The sequence below is a fragment of the Lissotriton helveticus genome, chromosome 6 (genome assembly GCF_964261635.1).
Source record: "Lissotriton helveticus chromosome 6, aLisHel1.1, whole genome shotgun sequence".
Taxonomy (NCBI): domain Eukaryota; kingdom Metazoa; phylum Chordata; class Amphibia; order Caudata; family Salamandridae; genus Lissotriton; species Lissotriton helveticus.
The window spans coordinates 1,945,103,901-1,945,128,104 of NC_136067.1; the positions used below are offsets into that span (position 1 = coordinate 1,945,103,901).

General features: G+C 39.9%; 1 protein-coding gene across 1 annotated transcript in view; it reads right to left on the reverse strand.

Moving 5' to 3' along the window:
* Positions 1–1,308: 1,308 nt before the first annotated feature.
* Positions 1,309–24,204, reverse strand: part of LOC144762941 (serotriflin-like) — a 173,416-nt gene continuing 150,520 nt past the window's right edge. Inside the window, exons 7-8 of the mRNA XM_078648241.1 lie at positions 19,114–19,202; positions 1,309–2,031 (exon numbers count right to left, since the gene is read on the reverse strand). Of these exons, the coding sequence (XP_078504367.1) occupies positions 1,916–2,031; positions 19,114–19,202 (205 nt within the window). The 3' untranslated portion in view covers positions 1,309–1,915. The remainder of the gene's footprint in view (positions 2,032–19,113; positions 19,203–24,204) is intronic.

Sequence of the window (24,204 nt, forward strand, 5' to 3'; positions counted from 1 at the left end):
TATATATATTCACAGAAGATAAAAGTGATGTGACATATGTAGGCTATGATATAAGACCTAAACTAATGTTAAAATCCAGAACTTGACTGTCAGATCAAAGGTTAAAGCGATGTTATAGTTATGTGTTGGAATGAGACAGGAGCTAACTAAAAAAAACACTGAAATACACCACTTACAGGTTAGTCAAATAAGTATTATTTGCACCCTATAATGCACTGCTTATGACTCCACATATTACATCACTCGCGCCATGCTAAATGACATCATTATTGACATTACTGATTGTATTTAAACAACAACACTGGGGACATTGTGCAGCGAGGCTTAGTTGGCGTGTTCTGCATGTGTTATGCACCGGGCTAGCATTTGCTCAAGCCCTGACCCCATCCCACTGAAAACACCAAACACACATTCTAAGGTATTTTTTCAAAACATTTTACCATATGATGTAATATGTGATGTTATAATGAGGGAGAGGACCTGTAATAACCATTACAGCCCTGGACAAAAAGATTCTTATGCTGTGAAAATACTTCACCCACTCAGGACAGAATTATCTAAACATAAAATGTGGAAACAGTAAGCTTTGGAATGTTGGAGCAGAAGGTCTATACTACCCATTATTAGACCTGACCCACATTATTATCTAAAATGAAGCAGTCCAATGTGCCAATATCCATTTATAATGCTGAGCCGCTGCACTGTCTTCAATTGAGATCTCAACAGTCCAATGTTGTAATATCCATCATTAGACCGGAGACACTTACTTGTCAACAATGGAGGTCTCAACAGTCCAATGATCTAATTTCCATAATTAGGCCTCAGCAACTTTACTGTCCACAATGGAGATCTCAACAGTCCAATTTTCAAATATCCATTATTTGGCCTGAGGTGCTTCATTGTCGACAATGGAGGTCTCAACAGTCCCATGATCTAATATAGCCTTATAGCCCGCCGTAGAGGGCTATACTGGCTATTAAAGGCCCGCTGAATCGTTAAAGGCCCGAGCCGAAGGCAAGGGACTTTAAAGAAACAGCGGGACTTTAATAGCTGTATAGGCCTGCTACGAAGGGCTATAAGGCTATTAGAACATTCTGCCACTAGAGGGCAGAATGTTCTAACAAATTAAACAAAGGGTTCTCTAAGCTCGAGGGGATATAAATCCCCTCGAACTTCGAGACGCCTTTGTAGAACATTAGAATGTTGCTCTGCGGGCCTTTACCGGCCCGTAGAAGCAGAGAGCACTCCATTGTCTGCAATGAAGCTCCCTACATTCCAATGTTCTAATATCCATTATTAGGCCTGAGACACTTTATTGTCTACAATGGAGGTCTCAACAGTCCAGTGCTCTAAAAGACCATTAACATTAGACAATTGCCAAGAAAATCAAAGATACTATTAAATGCACCGTGTAGTGCAACAAGGGGTGCTGGAATCTGAGAGCCAGTATAAGGTTGAATGTACAGTACATAATATTTTAGTGTTAGAATAATCGTATTAGAAATTTTGAATGCTGGTTGCTTTGTAAGTCAATAAAGTAGTAGAGAATGATTAATGTCTGCTGGAGGCATTTCAGTCCAAAATTAATGTTATGTCCCTTACTGTTCAACTTAGAATTCTTCTCTCAATGGATAAAACTTTGTCAAAGTGTTATATCCCTTTTGATTGGCTATATTGGTCCTTAAATAGCCATTCCTTCATCACAGGTTCTCACCTGCAGATCACTACAGTAATTGGAAATACGGTCTTTAACAACCAGAATACTATTCAGCAGTGCACCACAGAGATATAATCCATACCATACACATTCTGATAGTAGCCTACTGAGCATTGTAGAAGAATTTAGTACATGATGCTAAATATGAAAAATGGGGTTGTGACATATATTACTCCTGCTCCTATACCTTTTACATGCCTATAGTGTAGAACATTTGCATGTTGCTTGGCATACGGAAGACACGGGCCCTTGAGAGCATTGTGGTTTATATTTAGGGCAATCAGTATTGCGGTCCAGGTATAAGCAGGGATTGGCTGAAAAAAAAATGACACAGTTGTCAACATGAGAAACATGAGAAGAACAATTCTTTCATTGATGATACAAGACAATGCATGTACATATTTGAGCAGCGTAGGCAGAGATGTAATGCAGGCCACTGCATCATAAGCTCCCACTCCCCCACACATGTGGTCCCCATTTCAGCCCCAGGCTTATGAATTTCTGTGAGCTTTGGCAGCTCTAGGTGCTCCTCCCCACATTCTGCAAGGCATGAGGGTGCCATCATTTTGCATTATATCACAGAGCATACAACGCTAACAAGGTGGGGAAGCCTTGTTCATTTATAGAGGCAGATGAAGGCGAAGGCAAAATTAAGTCTTTCTTCTCTTTTCTTATTCATTCTCTTGCTGCCTTTTTTTCATAAGGATTTGATAGAATATTAGAATATTATTTGGATATTTGTTCTTCATTAATATTGTTTAACATGTTTGTTTATTTCTGTTTCAATTGTTTGTTAAATATGTGAAAAGTCTCAAAAATCAAATGTATGATCATACTCATAAAAACACAAACACACAAAATGGAGAGTTTGCAAAAGTGTCAAAGTTAAGCCAAGAAGAGGCTCTGTACAAGAGTCAGTAGGGTCAATGGGTCATTTAGCTGCGGGCGGGCATTCCTTTAGCCCAACAGTCTGCCAGGCCATTTAAACTCAGTAGGAGGACCACCTACTGTCTTTAGTGTCCACCAACTACATTTTGATTAAATTTGTCCTCTGAAATGATGGGTACACTTTCATCACTTTTGAATAGAGAAAGCCTATTTTTTGACAACCTTGATTATATTTTTCATTCTCAGAAACAAATCTTATAATTGGAGTTATTTTCTGAAAAGCAAAAAAATCAAGGACCCCCAGCTGGTCATTGATTTTTTTTCCCTGCCCAGATCCACCATGCTTGCATGAAGATCGTTGGCAAAAAAAAACAGTGATGGTTACCGAGCCCCAGATAAAGCAAGACAATTGTCACTGTGACCTGGTGGGCCAGTTTTGAATGTGTCATTATGTCAAGCTGTTTCCTCAGGGGAGCCAGTAGTTTTCTCACCTCTACACTGGGTGGGTGACCCCTAATATTTGCCCCAAATTGGACAATCACCTTTATTTTCTTGTGGGCTCTCTCCATCTATATTATTAATAAACAACAAGTAACTAGGGGTCAGAGGAAAAAGAAGGAACTCAACTCAGAGGAAACCAATGACATAACAAGTGTTAGTTTCTACTAAGTGGAAAGACCAAGTGATCCATTATGTGTGATTCAATTAAATTAGATACACGTGGACAAACAAACTTGGGCAAGAAAAACCTCGAGGGTAGGTGAAATTTTCCGATCAGTTGCTGATCTGTTCCACCATTTTTTGACATCATATGGGTTCTCCTTACCCAGGAGACAAAAAATGTCCACAGTCAAAAGAATATAATGAAGACTGTGAAAACCCTATGACTAGTGTTTCAGCAAATGGGTGGTGCAGATATTAAATAAATCTAAATAGGCAACTGAAAAAGTAGTTCAAAAAGCGTAAGTGGTAATGGAATAAAATTGGATCAAGCTGAGTAGAAGTTTAATTTTTAATATTTTCTCTCAGCTCCTCCAAATCTAAAACAAAGTGAGACAGAAACAGATTTAACACAATATCTGTTCAGCAATTAAGGTCGACATGTTTCTGCATAAGTGGCTAAAATGCCACTGCTTTCGTCAGGACCTAGATGTTGCTACTGCTGTTTAGTGAATGAAAAAAGTTTTAAAAGTATTATATCACCTGCGATTCCAGGTTGAATAATCCACCACAATCCAAATACTTGTGGAGATGGCGCTTCAACCCACCTGGCTGCAGCTCAGGTAATGAGGAGCACCGCTCTAACCGTCGGTGTCTCTAGGCGTACCTCTGCGCTAACTGGGGAGGCCATCTGCCAGTCCCTGAATTGCCCAATCACTCACTGTTTTGGCAGCAGTTTCATTTCTGACCCAAAAGCTCATTGAAAATGAGAGGGCTATTAAACAAGACCGCGCGCCAAACGAGTCAGACAATGAGATTATATGGGGTTAATTTAATCTAAAGCTAAATATAATGAAAGAGGAGACCAGAAAAGGAGGTAAGAGGTTATCTAGAAAACGTTATTGCTGTTGCCAGAGTAAAACCCATGAGTAAGAGCTCAAATACATATGTACATTTCAAGTATTTATGGTTATTGATTGCTGAAAATAATGATTTAAATTGGGAGAAATGAAAGGAAGTAAGAGAGGAAGGAACGTAGAGATGGAGGAAGGGAGGGAGAGAAGCAGGGAGGGAGGGTTGAATATTTTTCTTTCTGCATGGTATGTGCTACAATCTGACCTTGATATTGAAACACTATAGATTGTGCAATGATAACACGAGACAGTCCAACAGCCTTATTTAGAGTTGGGCAGATGTGGGACATCCATCAGCCAGTGCCTGTACGAAGAGTCAATTTATGTCAGTGGCACTTTAAAGATGGTGGGCAGGGCATCCAGCAAAATTTGGTTGGAAGTTTTTCATCTGCTAAACGTTAAATGAGGACCTAAGTTAGACAATACACTACTCGAATGGCCGCATTGCATAATTCCTGAGTCGCTGGAAAACGGATTGAGGAAAACAGATTAGGGATGATGACCCGAGGGAGTCGAAGAGTGCATAGCTGCTAGTGCCCATCTCTAAGGTATGGAAGGCTAGCATCATGGGAGCCACTCAACACATGTAATGTCCGCCTGGTGTTAACCCACACTGTACACCCACCCATCACAGGCGTCACTGGTCAGGTGACCCTGCTAATACAAAGGGGCCGGGTGCACGTGCCTTGGGCCAGTTCCAGTAGTGTACTCCTGTGTCTGTTTAGTCATTTAACCAGCATGTGGGCCTAGTGGCCCTATACACCACAGCACATAGATTTGTTAATAGAACTGGAACAGTGGTTTTAAGGCATAGATAGCACTGTGGATAATTCCTTCCTGATGTAGTATCCAAGATGCCCAAAGTAGTGGTAGCTCCCCAATGTAGGTGTCCAAGCTGCACCTCCTTTATTTTTCTAATTCAAATGGTTTTGCTTACAACCTCTAAAAACAATACAATGGGGTACAAAAAAAATTAAGATGTACACACACACATACAGTACTAGAGCACTCGCCCTCGACTCCAGCTGTTCTGATTTACTTGATTGTTTAGTGCTTACACTGCACTGCTAGTTGCTGGGCTGCTGAACCTCAGCAACCTCAAATCTGCATGAGATACTGCATCGTACAATTAACATATTTAATTCAGGGAGTTCCCTAGGAGACCTGTGCTCCAAGGAGTCAACAATCAGCAAGTTAAAAACTGGAACCACCACATCAAGATCTAATGCAAGAGGACCACTCCCAAGGAATGTCTGGCTCCTCCCTACCATCATCCAAGGGATGCAGTGTGGCTCAGGTGATTTAGTTCCTACAACATTGACTGGTCTAAACGTTGCAGAGTGCCAGCCGATAAAAGAACTGTCTGAGACTTACGGTACCACCTGGGGCCTTTCCCATCCCCATCTAACCTATCCTTTGGAACCTAGCTAGTTTCAGAAGGAATATTAGGATTGCACTCATGTTTGTTTCTATAGGCCTTTCACATACTGACAACTGTGCTCATCACTCTTTCTTTCTTCTGTCAGGTAATCAAACCAAGGTAGGAATACCCATTCACCAGGGGCTGTACTGCACCCCTCTTTATCCGAATGGAGTTCTCTGGAATCTGTAACATCAGTACCATTACCTCAATTTAAAGACCAGAACCAACTTACAGTTATGGCCTTCTAGGTGCATGCAAGGAGTCCCACCCTTCTGATGCACTCTCTTTTTTATGTTCATACAGGTATCTGGAGCACGGGTAAAAAAACAGAATCTGCGCCTGCAAGCTTCGGTATGGTGCCAGAATATTGCACAAACATATTGTCCTCAATATCATTTAAAGTTGTATATACATTGTAGTTAATAACAGCCAATATACAGCCAATGAGATGATATCCATGGGACATTTAGGACAAATATTTCCGCCAGAAGGTATTTTTACTAATGATATTCTGACATACAACTGCGGATTTCTGACCTTTCAAAAATGTAGTGACTTAATTGTTTGGGATTCACACAATATTTTCATGTTACTTCTTTAGACTCTGGTAGTTATAGTTCACCCAAAATAATCCTGAAATCATTTTTGTACATTTCTTTTTCCAATGCAAAGATGTACATAAATCTATTTTTTCAAGAGAGCCGGTGCAAATGAACTTGCTCGCCTGTTCTTGCCAGGAGACAATGCCTGGTGATTTCCAGGCACGCAGGGAGGAGTCGCATATGGTTTAAAGTATCTACAAAAGCGAAGTTGCGCAGGAGTAAATTAACCTCCATAGCCTTGCATCACAGGGCTTGAAAATGTCCACCTGCAGGAGATGTACTCATACTGAAACCTCTGTTGTATATGGAATCTCTGCCAAACATCTAACAAAAAGGGTTACAAAATATATATTGAAACCTCTGTGAACAACTACTGTTGCATGAAACTGAGATCTGTGGTTTGCACACATTGATTTGCACTTAAAATGGAAGTCAGGCTTCAATGAGCAAATAGCTTTGTGAATGAGGCCCAAACCTTTCTGCTGAAGCTGCAACCTTTTGACTAGTCCTAGCCAGTTATGCCCGGTAAAGGTACATGTGACAAGCACTAACATAAGGATAACGTATCTGTAAATGCGAATGGTAAATGTAGGCAGAGGTAACTTAGAAGATGCAAGTAGCTAGGTCTGATATCGCCATTGTTCAAGTTATATTCCAGTCAACATTCTTACAGTTATAGAAATTGGAAAAATGCATTCAACAAAAACCCCAGCACTTCGGAGCTAGAATCACTCTGTGCCAGATGTATCAAAGGGTTTTACCCATTCTGTGTCTATGGGAAAATGTGTTCATACATATGGCCCTCTTTTCTCAAATCGTGGTAAAAGGGAACGCACACAGCACACGCAATGCAATAGACAGATTGACAAGGGCCTGCTTAAGAAACTTGAAGATTTTTTGCCAGCCAGATAAGACATCGTAAACTCTTGTGGCTCAGTTGTTTGGTAGGACTGGATTAAATGCGTATTGGAGAAGTCCTTCGTAGCTCTGCGGGATGAAGTGGCAGAGAAATAGAATAGATGAAGTTTGTGGGAAAGCAAAGAGTTGCACATGGTTTTGCTGATTTTAACTGATATGGAATTAAAAGCACCAGGCTAAGGGCTTTAAAAACTTTTGCAGGAACAATTCACCTTCCCAGAACAAAAAGTTTAACAAATTGTCTCAAAAGTTGAAGTGAGAAGTCCTGAAGTGTTATTAGAATTTCTTTATGAATTATCACCAATGGTGAAGTAGATCTACCCTTTACTGATGTTGCTGCATATAAAAAAGAGGGTTGGAGAATTTACATGAAATCCAAAGTCTATACTTGCCTCATAATTCCTGTCTGGCTGACAAATGCCTTTTGGGAGAGGTATCCCTGAGTCGTTCATGGATTTTTATCTCTTAAATATGCCATTAAAACGTGATCACAGTTTCATGTCCTGTTTTTTACCAACACATTTAGAGGTCTCTTCTGGAAGAACTTGCCCTGGGAAGTTTGAGTACTGTGTGAATGAGAGGGAGCTACACTCAGTGGGACTAACAAAAGAAGATGGTTCTGTTAGATAAAGCACACACAAGTTGTGGTTCCTTGAATTCTGAACCTGTGTTTTAAATATCATGATTCTGTTATGAATTTGGTAACAGCGGACCGTAAACAGTGAGTTCAGCAAGTGCAAGTGTTTTCGTCATGTTACACCAATGGATTCACTGTGTATTTGAAGGTTTTGTTCTGAACCCTCGGGTTCCATCTTGTGCACAGCAGCCATTTTGTGGATTGCCCTTACAGTAGACCCTCACTGTGGCAGAACAAGTATTTATGGACATAACCTTAGCATGGGTTTGTGCTGACTCCTGCATGACCTGGCGAAAGCTGACCCTGTTGCTTGAGGCTAACCTTGCCAAGCCAGTTCCTGCCCTTTAGCTGATCAAGATTATAGATCAGAGCACAGGACATTGTAAAGATTTACTACACACAAACGTGCCTATCTTACTTCCATCTGTTCCTGTTCCTGCCTCCACGAGCTATTTATGACATGGGCTGTGATCTTACTGTTTTGGGTTTATCCGGCCTTGTCAGCTAGAGAATGTACGCATTATGTGGACATTGTTTATGGACTGGACTTATCTTGAAAGTGGGTTTGTCATCATACAGTGCTTTGTGTGCACGTCCTGGGAGTGACCAACAATAATGTACTTCAAAGAGAAAATGTGTGCCTAGGGCATAATAAATGGTATAAAAGGTCTGTGCTGAGACCATTCAGGAGGCTGCCTCATTCAGTTGCTTTAGGGGTGACTGGGCGACGTAGCCTCACAATTAATTGTAATAAAGATGTCTTTTCATATTTAAGATTCTCTGTTGATTTCTTTGCTGCTTTTGAATGGACTACTTATTGGTAAGACCCCCTGAGAAGGAGTTCGAGGATTTCTAGTATTGCAGATGGCGCGACCAACGATGGGCCTCATCAAGAAGTGACTATCTGGAGGAGTAATCTTGTCAGAGGACAGAAATCTACTGGGGCAGGCAAGACAGAAATCTACTAAAAGAGGTACTCTGTGCACAGAGGTTCTGGGGGATTCTTTGTCTCTGCGGCCCAGTATATTTTTGATTTTTCTGACTTAAACTCTCCAAAAGATGTCACTCCTGACTGAGGAACCTTTTTGGCGTAAGTGTTTTTTTTTAAAAAAGAGACTGTTAGTGCAATTAGAACTTGGCAGTTAGAATTTGGACAACTATTTGTTTGGTATAGCTTTGATAGGTTCGTATAGGTTTGTATATGCGAATTGCAATTTGTGTAGGCAGGTAATGAAGAGACTTTTCTCCATCTGCTTTAGTTGAAGTATAAGTGGGTCGCTCCCAGTCCTTAGTTCTTAGTTCTTTGGTCCTTAGTTTATTTGAACATTGCAATATTCAAAAACCGAGGGTCTCGTACATTTGCGAGTGTATTGATAGAGATAGCCCCTTGAAGTTTGAAGCTTGGTTAGTGAGCGCAGATGCCTAATCATAGCAAATCTGGTATTTGGTTTTGTTTAAGTTGCAACAGGGATTCCCGATTGGAGGGTTCATGTCTGATACCTCCGGTTGGAACTCCAACTTATGAGCTCTATTTAGCTAAAGCGCGCTGTATTGTGTGTCCTGAGTGTTTGACCTCCTTTCTGTTTGTGTATGGAGTGGGCCCAATGTGTGTTTGTTGGTTTTCTTGATGTTTTCAGTCTGTTAAGTAAAATGCTGGTTGGTTAATGTTGAGTAGAAACTTGAGTAAAAGATACAGAAATGAAACATGTAATGTGCTAAGATGAGTATGTGTTGCTCTTTAGTTTGTAGAATGAGCAATTGTGCACATATACATAACTGCCGTTCCACGCTTAAAGGATAAAATTAGAAAAAACATTCAATAGATATAAATAAGGCCCCAAAAAAACAAAAACAAAAAAAAACGAAATTGTCTATTTTTACTAAAATAAATAAATTTACAGCATTTTCCTTAGATGCACTGTATTAGATGTTCATAGGCAAACATTTCAGCTGCAGTATATTTGATAGGAATGTTCATTCAGCCAGCACTTTTCCAGTTAAACATGGGTGGAATTTTGCATAACCGTCCTTTTAAATAAATGTGGCGCAAAAATGTGACGCAGGAATGTGACGCGTTTTAAGTTTGGCAAATGCGCTTAGGTTTGTGAGTTAATGCATCTAAATGATAGGCAAGGGATGCAGCGGGCTCTTATATGTAGAACAATCACAAAAAGGAATAATTGGTTTTATTAGAAGAAAACATTATTAATTATGAAAAATAATTATTAAAAATAAGTGCTACAAAAATCGTTATTTAATATTTATAAAGCTTAACACTCATACTATGACCTCCTAGCATTAAAATTTGATTTAAGTTATGTTGCATCACTAAAATGACAAGCATTCGTGTGTATAATTTCCCCTTGGCATAGGCGCAAGCAAGCTCATTTTTTATAAAGTATAAGTTATTATTTTCAAATGCCTGACTCAAGGGTTATGTAATAGACATTCTAGTAATACATATTATGCAAGAAAATTGTAGGATATTCATTTTTTAATGCCCAAAATATGAAAGTCGATTTTGAGTAAAAGCACTGTTTAGACTGCATTTTGCTTTCATTTAGAGTACTTTTTAAAGTGTCTCAGGCTTCAGTAAATGCATACATTTAGGTTTTGATATATATTTGCAGGTTGTGCCCTCTTATGATTCAGTGGGTTAATGTGCCAGTACAAAGGCTTGTTTTTATATCAGGGTTGAAGGTTCTAGCTTCAGCTAGGCCTACGGAAAAGTTTGTTCATTTAAGACTGATGAAGTGTGTACCATAGGATTGCAACAAGCATTTACTCTAAAAAAACTGGTATGTGTGTTATTAGGTTTCGTGAATTATTCACAGTAAATGTAGTTTAATAATCTGGGAATAGAGATAATTTTAGCGTCTAAAAAAGAGAAATTATTTTTCAAAATAGAGTGAATTATTACAGGTTAGGAGAAATTAGTTAGGCCTTCTGGCTTTGACAGCTTCAGTGTGGCAGAAGCTGAGGGCTGAGAGAATTGCAGAGGCTGGCTCGAGCCACGCTGCTGAGATGTTATCTTTTAGTTTCCCTGTAAACAATGGAGAAGGCTGTCATGTTGACATTTGTGACCTTTTAATTAGGACTTTGCCTCCGAGGAATGCAGAATGACTTTGCTGAACGAGCCTCTAAAGGTGGGGTTTCTGGTTTCTCCGTGAGAACATCAATAAAATGAAAGAACTTAATTTAATAGGGAAAATAAAAAGGGGTTTCTTTGAAAGTCCCAAACATCGTGTTAAATGCTCTGCAGAACTGATACATTTGTGTCTCCACGCTAAGAAAAATAATGTTTGCTAGTTGCGTTTATTTGACAGAAAACGAAGTGTTGCATTAAGTCTTAGATAGAAAATAAGATGCAGCCCTTTTCCAAAATTTTGAAGGCTACAGGCTACAGGCCTAAGTGAAAATGATTTGCTAATTAGGAATTATTTTTCACAGTGGAAATTATAGGTGCCAAATTAATATGGAGTGTCAGTGTAACCATTTATTTTAGAACGGTAAAAATAAGGTGGCTTGATGTTGCGAGGTGAACTGACAAGAGAGTAACAGTTAAGTAATGAAAATTTATTTTTTGTGTATGTTAAAATGTGTTTTTTTTGTGTTGTGTATTTTTCTGCCTCTGCCTACAGATCATTCATGGATTGTTCTAAGGCTGACAAGACACGTGAGTTTGGTTAGTTGGAAGGAGATGTGTTTTTGTGTAATTTCTTTGGAAAGAAATGTTCATGTTTTCGTTTATGTATTTGGCCCTATCGTGAAATATTTTAGCTGGTCCTGTATGTTAGAAGAGAGACAGCAAAGTTATATTTGACAGCAGACTCCCACTGCCTGGTGCTCTACTGTCGAAAGGAGGGTAAGGATTTTAGACCTGACAAATTTAGACAGGTCCAAATATTGGGTTTTGGGCTGCAGGTTTACAGTGCATAAAGTACATGTGCCATGGTGCTGTGTGTCACCGCTTATTCACATATGCTATTGTTTTGTCTGTGCTTTTTTATTGTGCTTGATATACAGCAAGTATATCTGATGGCTTGACATGTGCATTTTTTTGTGTGTATGTTTTGTGTTATGTTGTTACTATTACAAGTTCCCCTGTGTTGTGAAAGGACCCGTATGACGATACGTATCGTTGCACAACAGTTGGATGGATTTGGTATAATGATAAATTTCACAGATATGGTTTTCATACTGTGAGGAAGACAGGCAGCACTTTTACCAGTGCATGCCTAAATTTGGCTATAATGATATTGAAGAAAACTAAAAAGATATACAGGATCAAAGTGTGTCACCTGCTGTTAGTCACTTACTGCCCCTTCCCTTAAAGGAACAGGCAGCCCTACATTTATGTATCCTTGATTGGACCTAAGGATGGAATTATAGATCTGTGACTCAAGGTGGCCTAATTTCTATATTGCATTACTTAATCATGTTCTGTTTCCCAAATAGCATATGGCTTTGTCCCTTGAAAGGAAACCAGGTTTAATTTTTTTCTCCCTGAAGAGAGAACAGGAACATTAGTTAGGATTACCGTATATGGTGTAGTTGCCAGCGGTAGAGTTAAAATTTGTGTAACTTTGGTCTTTTGTGTATCCCCCGTACTCTTGGTACTGTGTCACATGCCTGAGGCACCCAAGCAAACTCTTGTTCTTCCTATAGATTTTTCTTTTGTTGCTTCTCCCCTGACCGATGTCGCATCATGCTTAGTTATTGGGGATTTTAGTTGTGTCCTAGTTCCATTACCCTTTTCCATATTCCTTTCACCAGTCAGCCCATTTATTATTATGGGCGTATTGTTTATGTTCACACTTCTAGACTGCAGTGATGTATCAGGGACCCCCCCATGTTATGTATAATTCCCTTTTGTATGACCAGACTGGTTTTCAAGAATTTTCCTCAGGCCTACTTCAATGTTTTTTCAGACTGACTGTCGGGGTAGTGATAGACTGGTTAACTGACCCAATATTATACTAAGACAAGTTTTCCATCTCGATAGGAGATATCTTAAGTTTACCTTTTGAACATGACAAATTTTCAATGTCTATTTTAATTTTTCAGTTCTCTTCTGTTCCTGCTGCTTTAATTTTTGGTGGGCTCAGATGTGTTCTAATCATGCAAATACCAGGACTCTCTAGTTCTTGTCTTTTTGTCTGCACATTTGATCATTAGCCTTTGAATTGCATAGTGCACTTGATGCACATTTTTTAAAGGGACTTTTCTTCATGTCCTTGATAATCTGTATTATGTCATTTCTCTATTTGAGATGTTCTAGATAAGGAATTTAGGAACACCTAGGCTTAATCATTGAGGAAAATATGCATTTACCTCATTAGACAATGCCACTGTGTGAGGACATCCATTTAGATTCCCATGGCGTATTGCCACTCCCTTGCAGATTGCAGGCCACCTGCTTGCAGTCCCCTTGTTAAAACCCATGAACTGTTTTTTGTGCTTGATTTGAAGGAAACTAACAATTGTGTTACATTTCCTATATCACTAGGTTCTGCGGGATCTTCCAGAGTCAAAGGAAGAGTGATACCCTGCAGACCTGTGATCGAGACTAAGTCCACTACCCATCAGTGACCGCTACAGATGAATGACAGACTTCTTGGCTCTACAATTCTTGCAACCAGAAAGTCGCGAGGCTGGACAGCGATCATCAGTGTGTCATCAATGGTACCTCCCAAGCAAGGCATTTGCTTCATCGGAAGGCGATGCAGAAAAAAAAAGGAGCTGGTTCCTTGTTTGCCACAGAATGAGAGCTTCTGTTTGTTTGAGCTTTCTACCTGTTATGTGCTGGAAACCTCTGACAGTGTACAGTCCCTTGATCCCTTGGCCCGTGTTTTGGCCACACACACACCTCTTTTCCCTTTGCTCCGACGGAAAGGCACTATATTCTGGTGCCCATGAGAGAGCAGCTTGAGCGTCCTCTGACACTAAATAATGAGTGTTGGAGTCTGAAAGTGCTGCTGATCTTGAGAGGTTGTTTCTCAGTAGTGCTTGATCTGCACGAGATGTTTTGTGCCCATGATCAATGAAGAGCACATCATTTGTAGTGTCTGCCACAAAGAAGAGACACTGGTGCATTGTTTTGAGACATTGAGACTTTCGAGTGAGCTGTGGGTGTTTGCCAGGAGGGCACTCCAACTAAGCAGTACTTTTTCTCCTGAAAAGGCCTGAATCGAGAGGCCTAACGCGGAAGAAGACAATGGAAGCGGATTTGATGGACAATAGAAGCCTTCCAAAGAGGCTTATAACGGACTTTGGGCACAGTTGCAGATATAGACTGAGTGATTGCCTATGTAAGGGCAAAAGGATGGTCTGTGGTTCCTTGAATTCTGAACCTGTGTTTTAAATATCATGATTCTGTTATGAATTTGGTAACAGCAGACCGTAAACAGTGAGTTCAGCAAGTGCAAGTGTTTTCGTCATGTTACACCAATGGATTCACTGTGTATTTGAAGGTTTTGTTCTGAACCCTCGGGTTCCATCTTGTGCATAGCAGCCATTTTGTGGATTGCCCTTACAGTAGGCCTTCACTGTGGCAGAACAAGTATTTAAGGACATAACCTTAGCATGGGTTTGTGCTGACTCCTGCATGACCTGGTGAAAGCTGACCCTGTTGCTTGAGGCTAACCTTGCCAAGCCAGTTCCTGCCCTTTAGCTGATCAAGATTATAGATCAGAGCACAGGACATTGTAAAGATTTACTACACACAAACGTGCCTATCTTACTTCCATCTGTTCCTGTTCCTGCCTCCACAAGCTATTTATGACATGGGCTGTGATCTTACTGTTTTGGTTTATCAGGCCTTGTCAGCTAGAGAATGTACGCATTATGTGGACATTGTTTATGGCCTGGACTTATCTTGAAAGTGGGTTTGTCATCATACAGTGCTTTGTGTGCACGTCCTGGGAGTGACCAACAATAATGTACTTCAAAGAGAAAATGTGTGCCTAGGGCATAATAAATGGTATAAAAGGTCTGTGCTGAGACCATTCAGGAGGCTGCCTCATTCAGTTGCTTTAGGGTGACTGGGCGACGTAGCCTCACAATTAATTGTAATAAAGATGTCTTTTCATATTTCAGATTCTCTGTTGATTTCTTTGCTGCTTTTGAATGGACTACTTATTGGTAAGACCCCTGAGAAGGAGTTTGAGGATTTCTAGTACAACAAAGTGATGGGAGGAATGGTTGCAATTTATCCAACCAGACATGTGTCTTTTGCTCAGTCTGCCAATGGAACCAAGCAATACCCAACCGATTAGTCCTTAACCAGTCTTGAGTTCTGTGAAAAATTGGGTTGTTGATTGACTTTGTTGATTGGGTTGTTAGTGTGAGACCAGGTCAAGCAACAGCCACAATCTCAGTTAAAGAGTACCAAAAAAAGTCACTAAATTAACCTGTGCTTAACCCTGGGTAGCGTGGCACAATAAGCAGTCAGGATAACCTTAGAGGGAGTGTACTTATTTAGCACTTAGCAGTAATAATACAGCAATCAGGCAGCAATAATGTGAAAACGCAATACAAGGAAAAATCCAACACCAATTTAGAGCAATAGAATACATTTTAATTAATTATTTTCCAACAAATGACAGCAACTCAATCAGTAGGATTAGACTAATTCATTTATTTCAATTTTAACTAAACGCTAGTGCCTTAAAGGTCAAACCACCAACGGTGGATATCTATTCATGTGAGACCGGGTCAAAGTAAAAAATATGGCAATTGCGATGGAGCACAGGTCAAATACAAGAAGAGAATTCTGCCCAGTAGGCACTTACCTTCAGACAAAGAAGAATTTCAAGAAAAAGTTTCTGAGAAGGTCAAATTTGTCAAAGCAAGGCTGCAGGCGGTGTCAGAGGAAGGAACATATTTGTTGGGGAGCAGCTGGACGGTGAAGTCACGGTGAAGATTTCTACTTTCAAATGTAGTCACTTTTATGAAAGCTAAAAATCTCCAGTGGGACAGGGCTGGAGGCTTTAGCCGAAGACAGTTTCAGGACGATGGACATCCCTTTGGCAAAGGTTTGCTGGACAGGATTTGCCTCCGCTCAGAAGAACGTGGCGGGAGTAGACATGAAGTCAGACCGACGGGTGAGATGCACCTTGGGCAGACCAACAAGCTGGTTGTCTATCGGTTCTCAGAGCAGCTATTAGCCAAGTTTGAGGTTTTGGTAATCTGGGCACATTTAGCAACACACCGAAAGGTCCAGGACTGGTGGGACACCAGGTGGGGTTTGAGGACTCACTCAGGCTGAGTCCATGTGTGCTCAAGTTGATCGGAATCTTTTATGTCCCTTTGGCTCTGAACACGAGGCCAGCAAACTAGCCCATGAAGTTACTCTGGTAGTCCTGGGTTCAGATGAAGATGCAGGGCTCAAACAGAAGGCTGGCCTCTTAGGGTTCAAGGCAGGCTACACAGTGCCTAGCAATCCTTCCAGGACTGGCTATAAGAAAGAGCGCCTGGGAGGAAAAGATTTCTCCCACGTAGCCCCAACCCTCTGGCATGCATTACCGTCACACGTCTGACTCTGTCCAGATTACTTACAGTTTAGAAAACATCTTAAAACCCTACTGTTCTAACCCTCCTCTATATGTGACTGGTAGCAGCAATCCAACAGCTCGGAGATACCCCTTGGGGGTGATTCAGGCATAAATCAAATCAAAGTAATGGAGTTTACTAAAATGTTGGGCTACAAGAGAAACGGTTAACCTCCCTGGATGCAAGTCTATTGGAAAGTTAAAGGTGTCATTTCGATTGGTGATGGTATTGCTTTGAAAGGTATGTGTGTTATTTCACCTAAAAGTCCTAGACATATGTTTATTAAATTGAGCCATGAAGGCCATTTAAGTGAGACTATTAAAAAAAAAAAAGATTAAACACATTCTTTTGGTGTCCAGACATGGATTCTCAAATTATGTCTTTTGTAGAGCAATGTTACACTTGTGGTAATCCAGATAAACTCTTGATTACCAATAGAGATACATTCAGTCATTCCAAATTTCCAAGAATATCTTGGGAAAAGTTGGCTGGCACCTATTTGCAGTAAGAAAAAGCAACTTAACAGGACTAAAAGATGACCTAAGGAAAGAAATGTGCAAATAAAGAAGAACAGGACTTCATCAAATAAGAAATCATCATTCTGCAAGTCAACCTAAAAGGATTGGTTTGCATAGATAGTTGGAGGGTGAACCAAAAATAATCAGTTTGCATAGATAGCTGGACAGTCTCAGAGTAGTAAGATCGTTTAAATTTTTGTCATCTTACTTACCAAGTCAATTGCTTTCATGTTGTGTAACATTGTTTCAGGGTTTGTAGAGGGGCTTCACACATCCACACCACATGCAGTATCCCTAACTGCCCTTAACAGCAAAACATGTTAAATTATCATAGTCTCCCAATCAAAGCCAACACAGACTGTACCACCAGAAGTGATGAAGCTCAACTTTCATGGGCCTTAGCTCACTGTCAAAACACCAAGCCGGATGTATGACGTTACAACGCAGGCTATTACAATGCCTGCCTTTACAACACGGTTTTTACATCACATACCATTACAACGCATAGTGCTTTTAGGGGCTGGATAGTGATTTATTTAATTTACTATTCCAACTCCAGTCCCCGTGGATAGTAGGGAAGGTGTTGGATAGTAAATTAAATATATTCCCTATCCTAGAGCGCCCCCCAGCGCAATGCGTTGTAATGGTTTGCGTTGTAATGACCGCGTTGTAATGGTAGTGCGTTGTAAAAGTTTTGTTGTAAGTGATGTTTACCCACCAAGCCTTCCTTAGCTTTTGAAGGAAATGGGAGAAGACAACATACAAAAAACACATCACCTCCACCAGGACTGCCACAGACTCCAATCCCGGTGGTCCCAAAGACAAATATATGCCATTGGACAGGTCAAGAAAGGGAGGTGGCTCTCTTTCTCTTTAGACACTGTGATGTAGAAATCAAACAGCTTCACATTGATGATAACTGGGGTGGCTGCACCAATGTCAACCTCACTGAGCAAGTGACTCTTAAAGGTCTATGCCCCTAACACTGAGCAATACAAAAATTATCTTGGATGGCCCACAATAAAGTCAAGAGAAAAGTGGAGGTTGATATTGACACCCGTTGGTTTGTAAATAATATTTTCTACTTAGGGCCCTATTCCGATAATGGGCGGAAACCCCTCCGGACGACTCTGCTCCGGAGGGCTTTCCGACCGACTCTGCTCCGTTGACTCCGAGCGAAAAGTACGATGTCTCCGTATGGCTCGGGACACGGCTCGCTCGGAGTCCTAATTGCAGTCAATGGGAGCCTCTGTTCAGAATGGGAACACCGGCCCCCATTGCAAAAAGGGGAGGATGTGGGCATGCGTGCAACCTGTGGCAGGCACCGCATGGTGCCCACCACACTGTGCATGCCTGGACAGGGGGGAGCCATGGGTACCCCCTGTGACCAATTCGTAAGGCCCCGGTTGAAGGGGGCCCACTATGGCCCCCCCAAATTAGATCTTCGACGGCCGCTTCGTGTCGGAGTTGATGGCTCTGGACAACTGTCGGAATTGTGCATCGGAATCGCATGTCCAGAAACCAATGCCATTGGGCTGTGCGAGTCAGATCCGGATGACAGCATGTTTCCGAATGACGTCTGGAAGCGAGTTGGACAGCCTGAGAGCATTGGGAGCATCTTACTTGCACACCGACTCCGATTCGGAGAGTCCCGATGCCATTAGAGGCCGTCCGGCCGGGATCGGAATCAGCCCCTAAGTAGTAGTATTGTAGTTCTAATTTACTTACTACAAAATGCAGTTTGTGAAATCAGGCTCTATAAGTGGAGACCTCTGCTATGAGATTTCCATTAATTAATCGGAACCTATATATTTCACTGACAGCATGCAATTTCTCCAACAAAAATCCTTGTTTTCCATGGACTGTTAATATAAAAAGTTGCATAAAATTGCTAAAAGAGAGTTAATAAATCCAATTTCAATGAAGCGTAATTTTGAAATCATAGTTTGATATTAGTTAAAGCACCTGTATGGGAGTAAGGACAGTGTACAAGTGCCTGATAGAAGCCTACACAGACTTAAATGGTATTCTTCATCAAATACACGAGCATAAAAATTAGGTGGGCACAAATACTGCTTAAGTGACAGAAAAAAAACATTTGTAAAAAAACTTGGATTAAAAATACAGTACGTCACACAAGTAAAACATAGGCATGAGTTAATACTCCATCCTGTTTTCTGCATTAACCCTTTGCCTGTACTCCTTCATCAGTAGAGACATATTTGACATCTTTTTAAAATATTCATATTTGTAATGTTGAAAAAATAACTTGAATGTACTTACTGCAAAGTTTGTTTTCACAATTTTTGGGACATTTGCCGCATGGGGTACCTTGTTCGTATGGTTTAGTGATAACCTTACCAATGTTTCCCCTGCAACAGTGTAAAAAGAAATATACATTTCTATTCACTTTTACATAGTGTTGTATTGTGCTGCACAGAAAATAAAAGTATAATTAGAGAGTATAGTTAGCAAAGTAGAAAGAGAGCAGTATTTCCACCAGGCAAGTAGTCCACTAAGCAACACATCATGGATGCCAAAAATTCCAATTTAAGAACAGGGGAAGAAGGAAAAAGTTAATTGTTCAACAATATTTATTTTAGTGGAGTAGTAAAGCTCCCACACTATTTTAGCATAATTGAATCATGATATACAAAAAAGGTGTTGCTGCATTGTGGAACCATTGTAAGTGGGTATTACAACAGCCGTGGGAGTCGTGAATTCAGATACCTGTGTGCTTATATTGTAGAGGTCTCTTCCTTGTGCTCCACATCAGCCACATGCAGACCATTTCACGCATTTTTTGGACCCACTTCACATGGCCTTTTAAGTGTGTATGCATGGAGGTCTAAAAATACAGCTGACACTTCTAAATGTCCGGAAGCATGACACACTTACTGAAGAAAACTGTTTCTTGAAGCAACCATGTCCTAATCAAAATGGGGCAGATTCACACAAGCGATTGTGAGTACAGGGAGGAGTAGTAATACAGGAGTACTCTTTTATGGACTGTAACATGCTTTTGTGAGCCGGCTCCAAATCCCCATTTAAATATATGTGCAAAGAGGGAAACGGCTTTTCTATTTGTACACACTGTATGAGCATTTTAGGAATATTCCCATTTTCATTTATTTGTTGAAGTTTTGAGAACATAAAAAGTACTACAGATATAACTCAAACTACTATTGTGAATAGACTCCTATGTCTCCGAATCACAGCCAGAACCAATGCATCATTAAAACAGGTCAACAGAAGACCCTATTATGTGCAGGTGCCAGGAGTAGCAATGCATGCTTTCCTTCTGAGCATGCATTGCTTAGGATGTATTCAATAATCTCATAAATTCAGAAGAGGTGGAGAGAACTGTGGAGGATAACTTTGCATGATCAAGAGCTGAAGTTGGCTACTGCTTCCTAAGGTTCCCAAAAAGAAGTGACTTATGTTTAAGAAAGTCCCTAAAATGATTGTTCGCGCATTAGTTTTTGGAAACAGTGAGGACAATTCACCCAAAATGCTGTAAATCTGTGCCCATTAAAGTATGCCCAGGTACAGGTCCAGATTACCAGCATATATTCACAAACATTCCTAGAAGCACACCTGGAAAACTGGCATGTTGAGGTTTCCAGGTGTATTACTGGGAATGTCAGGTATAATATTCCCCGGGGACCTCTTCCAGCTGTGGTTATTTCTACAAAGCATTCAATTACTCAAGGGTGAATAAAACCTGCTATGCATGCACCAATTTCCCCCTTCTTTTTGATTTCTGATAACAAAATGTCCTCAATAAAAGAGCTCTTCCCTTACATCTTCCTGAAATCTGTTTCCTTTTCCTTTTGGAAAGGGTGGTACTCCAGCCCTTAACTGTAGTAATTATTTGACCATTTAAATTATGGGAAACATTCCGATCGAAATTTCAAAATGCTCATAAATTGATCCCAAACTTACAAAGCTAACCATGACTTGTAACACCAACTTTCTTGTGTGAGATTTACTACTGCCGATTTTTTAACTTGTGGCAGATAAATCATTTCATTTCAGTAAATCTATACATCTGCTGGAATTTGTTTGTGTGTTAATGGTAGGCATACATGTAGGCATTTACATCCATAAACCCATATTTACTGTCAAAATAGCCTTTGCAACTTTTGTCCAATATAATGTTAAAATATGTTGACCATAGCTGACCACTGTATGCCCTTGAGGATAAAATTTAGTCTGCCTTTATTTTATACAAAAACAGAGGGCCTGATTCCCTAAGGTAAACTTACATGATGACTGCCCTAGCTATTTTTGCACGGAAGCTCCACAGTTTTTAGGATACTAGTTGTAAAATACCTTTTTTGAATAGCAAACAACTTTAAAGCTACACAAAATTGTAAGTTTATGATTGTGAATAAGTCCCAGAATTTTAGGATCCTTTTTCGTGGCAACTGGTAAGCTCCTTGGCCATGTGTCAAATATGTAAGAAAAGGATGACTAGTGCCACTCCCTTGACAGTCGCTTTGGAAACGAATGCCTGTCCAACATGAAGCCACGCTAATACTAACACAATTTAAAAACCAATATAGTTTCATCAGAGAGCACAATATTTTTGCATAAAATGTAGCAGCTGAGTATGAACCTCATAAATTGGCTAGCTGAAAAGTTATTCCTCTTTACAAAGAATAGGTGAAAATAACAATGCACAGCAAGAGATCCTTCCTACTAAATTTAAGGTTTGCGTATTCAAGGGGAATGGTGCAAAATATACCCCTCATAAATAATGTGGAAAAGAAAGAAAGATGAGGAGGTAATGTTTAAGTTACTTACTGGTAATCTCATTATTCCAATTTCTTCTTCGTTATATCTGACTTTTACTTATGAGATCGCCCCACCTCTCTGTCAGTCACTTGCATTGCACATAGCATACTTTCTACACTATTTTTACTATCCCATACCAGTAGCGGTCGGCAGTAGGTGTTTCTGTAGGGTGGTGATGTGGGCAGGGGGAGGGGCAGGGTGGGGGGTAGTAATCTATGGATTACGGAGTTTTACAGGTAAATAAACATTTAAATAAATAAAACGAATTTCGTTGCGCTCACTGCATCACAAAATTAAATGCTAGGTCATCGTCCTCATTCTTTACTTATGAGTCCATATCTAGGCCGTAACAGCACCTTCAACATTGTATCAGTATAAGAAATAAAGTACAATACACTGAAGCAAAATGTAAAACCTGGTGCTCTTCAATGACAGTATCTTAATTAAACTCAACATGAAGAGAGTCAATACCACACAAATAGCGAATTACAATTACTCTTGGGAACTCAATTTCAAACGATAATGATTCACAAAAGTAAAATGAGCAATCCAAGTTGCTCCTACATGAATATAATTGGAAGGGGCACTTTCCTGTCTGCCCAGGAAGCTGTTATCCCGCTAGTGAAGCATCCTTGGATAGAGTCAAGCATATTCTTACCTGAGATATGATATGCCATCTCGACTGTGGACTTGATCCAATCACTCAGTGTTCCAGATGAAGGACATATCCCCTGACATTTTGGCCAAAGGTTACAAAGAATTGTAAAAAGTGACAGCAATGGGCATTAGTTGTGTTAGATAAATAAATAGACAGCTCTAGAAACATCTAATGAATCTAATGAATGTTGCTCAAGAGACTCAAGTTTCAGTGAAACACAGAAGAATCACTTCTGACTTGTCCTCAAGAAAATTCAGTCATGGAATCTCTCAGATAGGCAGTCTCAGTGACTAAAGCACACATTTCGCCTAGGTACTAGCAGTCATGATTGCCACTTGGAAAAAGATCTTCAAGGGCAGGACATTCAGAGGAACGTCCTGCAAAGGCTCAGTGGGAGGAGCTTATAACACAGAAGGTACAAGAGGCAAATCCCAAGGAGGAGCACCTTTCCTAACTAAAGGATAAGCCATCAAGAAAAATTAGAGAAGATCGGCCATCAGGGATTAAATAGGTGCCAAATCTGCCCTAGGCTTTCAAAACTTGACTACAATTAAAAACAAGCTCTCAGAAATTTTAATATTAGCACTGGATTAGACATCCAAAATATTGCAGGTTTCTCGCAAATCACTTATGAAAAGAGGCCCAAAATGGTACGGATGATGACATAATGATGGAATATATGTGCCAAGAAATCCAACACATTAGTGGCATATCCAAAGGAGGTCAAGTAGAGCTCTGTTTCATGAGATAGCTTAAATGAGAAACACAGGTGTAGTAATGTTAACTTGTTTCGTATTTACAGTGTACAAATGTTGGTAAGGTTGGTTTCCCTTACTTGTGTTTTCCTTTGAGAAACTCCATGGAGCTTCACCATGGAGATAGAATGTTGAATAAGGCTGAAGTCAGTTGCACCTGACTGCAGAGCCTTGAGGGGTGGGATTTTCTTTCTTCTTATTAAATCCAACTTCTTCACAACTAAATCTTCTCCTGGATTTATTGGAAGCGGATTTTACAACAGGATTAGCCCAATGGCCATCATATGTATCAGCGGGAGTCAGAGTCCTAAAGTCCGTCCGTGCAGGACATCAGGTGGATTCTCCTTCCAGCTAGGCATATTTGTGTCATTAGTGCTCCCAAGACCAGTGCTTTCTTTTCTGTTTATGCCTTGTACTGGGGTTTTTGAGTGGGAGTGGAACTGATTAGAAGCCAGGCACCCCTGCTGAATCCTAGGGTTCAGCATCATCACTCTACTCTAGTCCAGCCCTCCTGCACAGCATTCTTGGACAATCCAATATGGCAAGTTCAGATTGTCTGTAAAAAGAGCCTCAGCTCTGTCCCTAGCTGACATAACTGTCTGATCCCTTTCCCTCAAAACTTTGAAGGTGAGCCCCTCCTGTGTTGGCTGTAGAGGGTGCAGTGATAGAATATTGCTCCCCAAAATATCCCCATACACAAATATCGAGTTATAAATATCGATGTAAAAAATATCGACATCCTATTGTTATAATGGTAAAGTAGAAAAATATCGTAAAAAAATATTGATATAAAAAACTATAGTTGTACAAAATATTGATTTTAATATATGTATAAAAAATAATATTAAAAAATGAAATGAACGTAAAAAATTAATTAGAGTTAATATGCATTTGAACAAATATGATAAATGAATGTGTTTAAAAAATTAAACATACGTAAATAAATGTAATATATATAATATATATTTACTTTAAAACAATTAATAAACTATTCATTTAAATTAATTTTATAACTGCATATAAACATTTACAAAAAAAAAAAATTATATATATATATATATATATATATATATATAAATATATATGCACCAATAACATAAAATCTAATAAAAAAATGTATCAAAAACATATTATAAATGAAAAAAGTGTTGGATAGCAGAG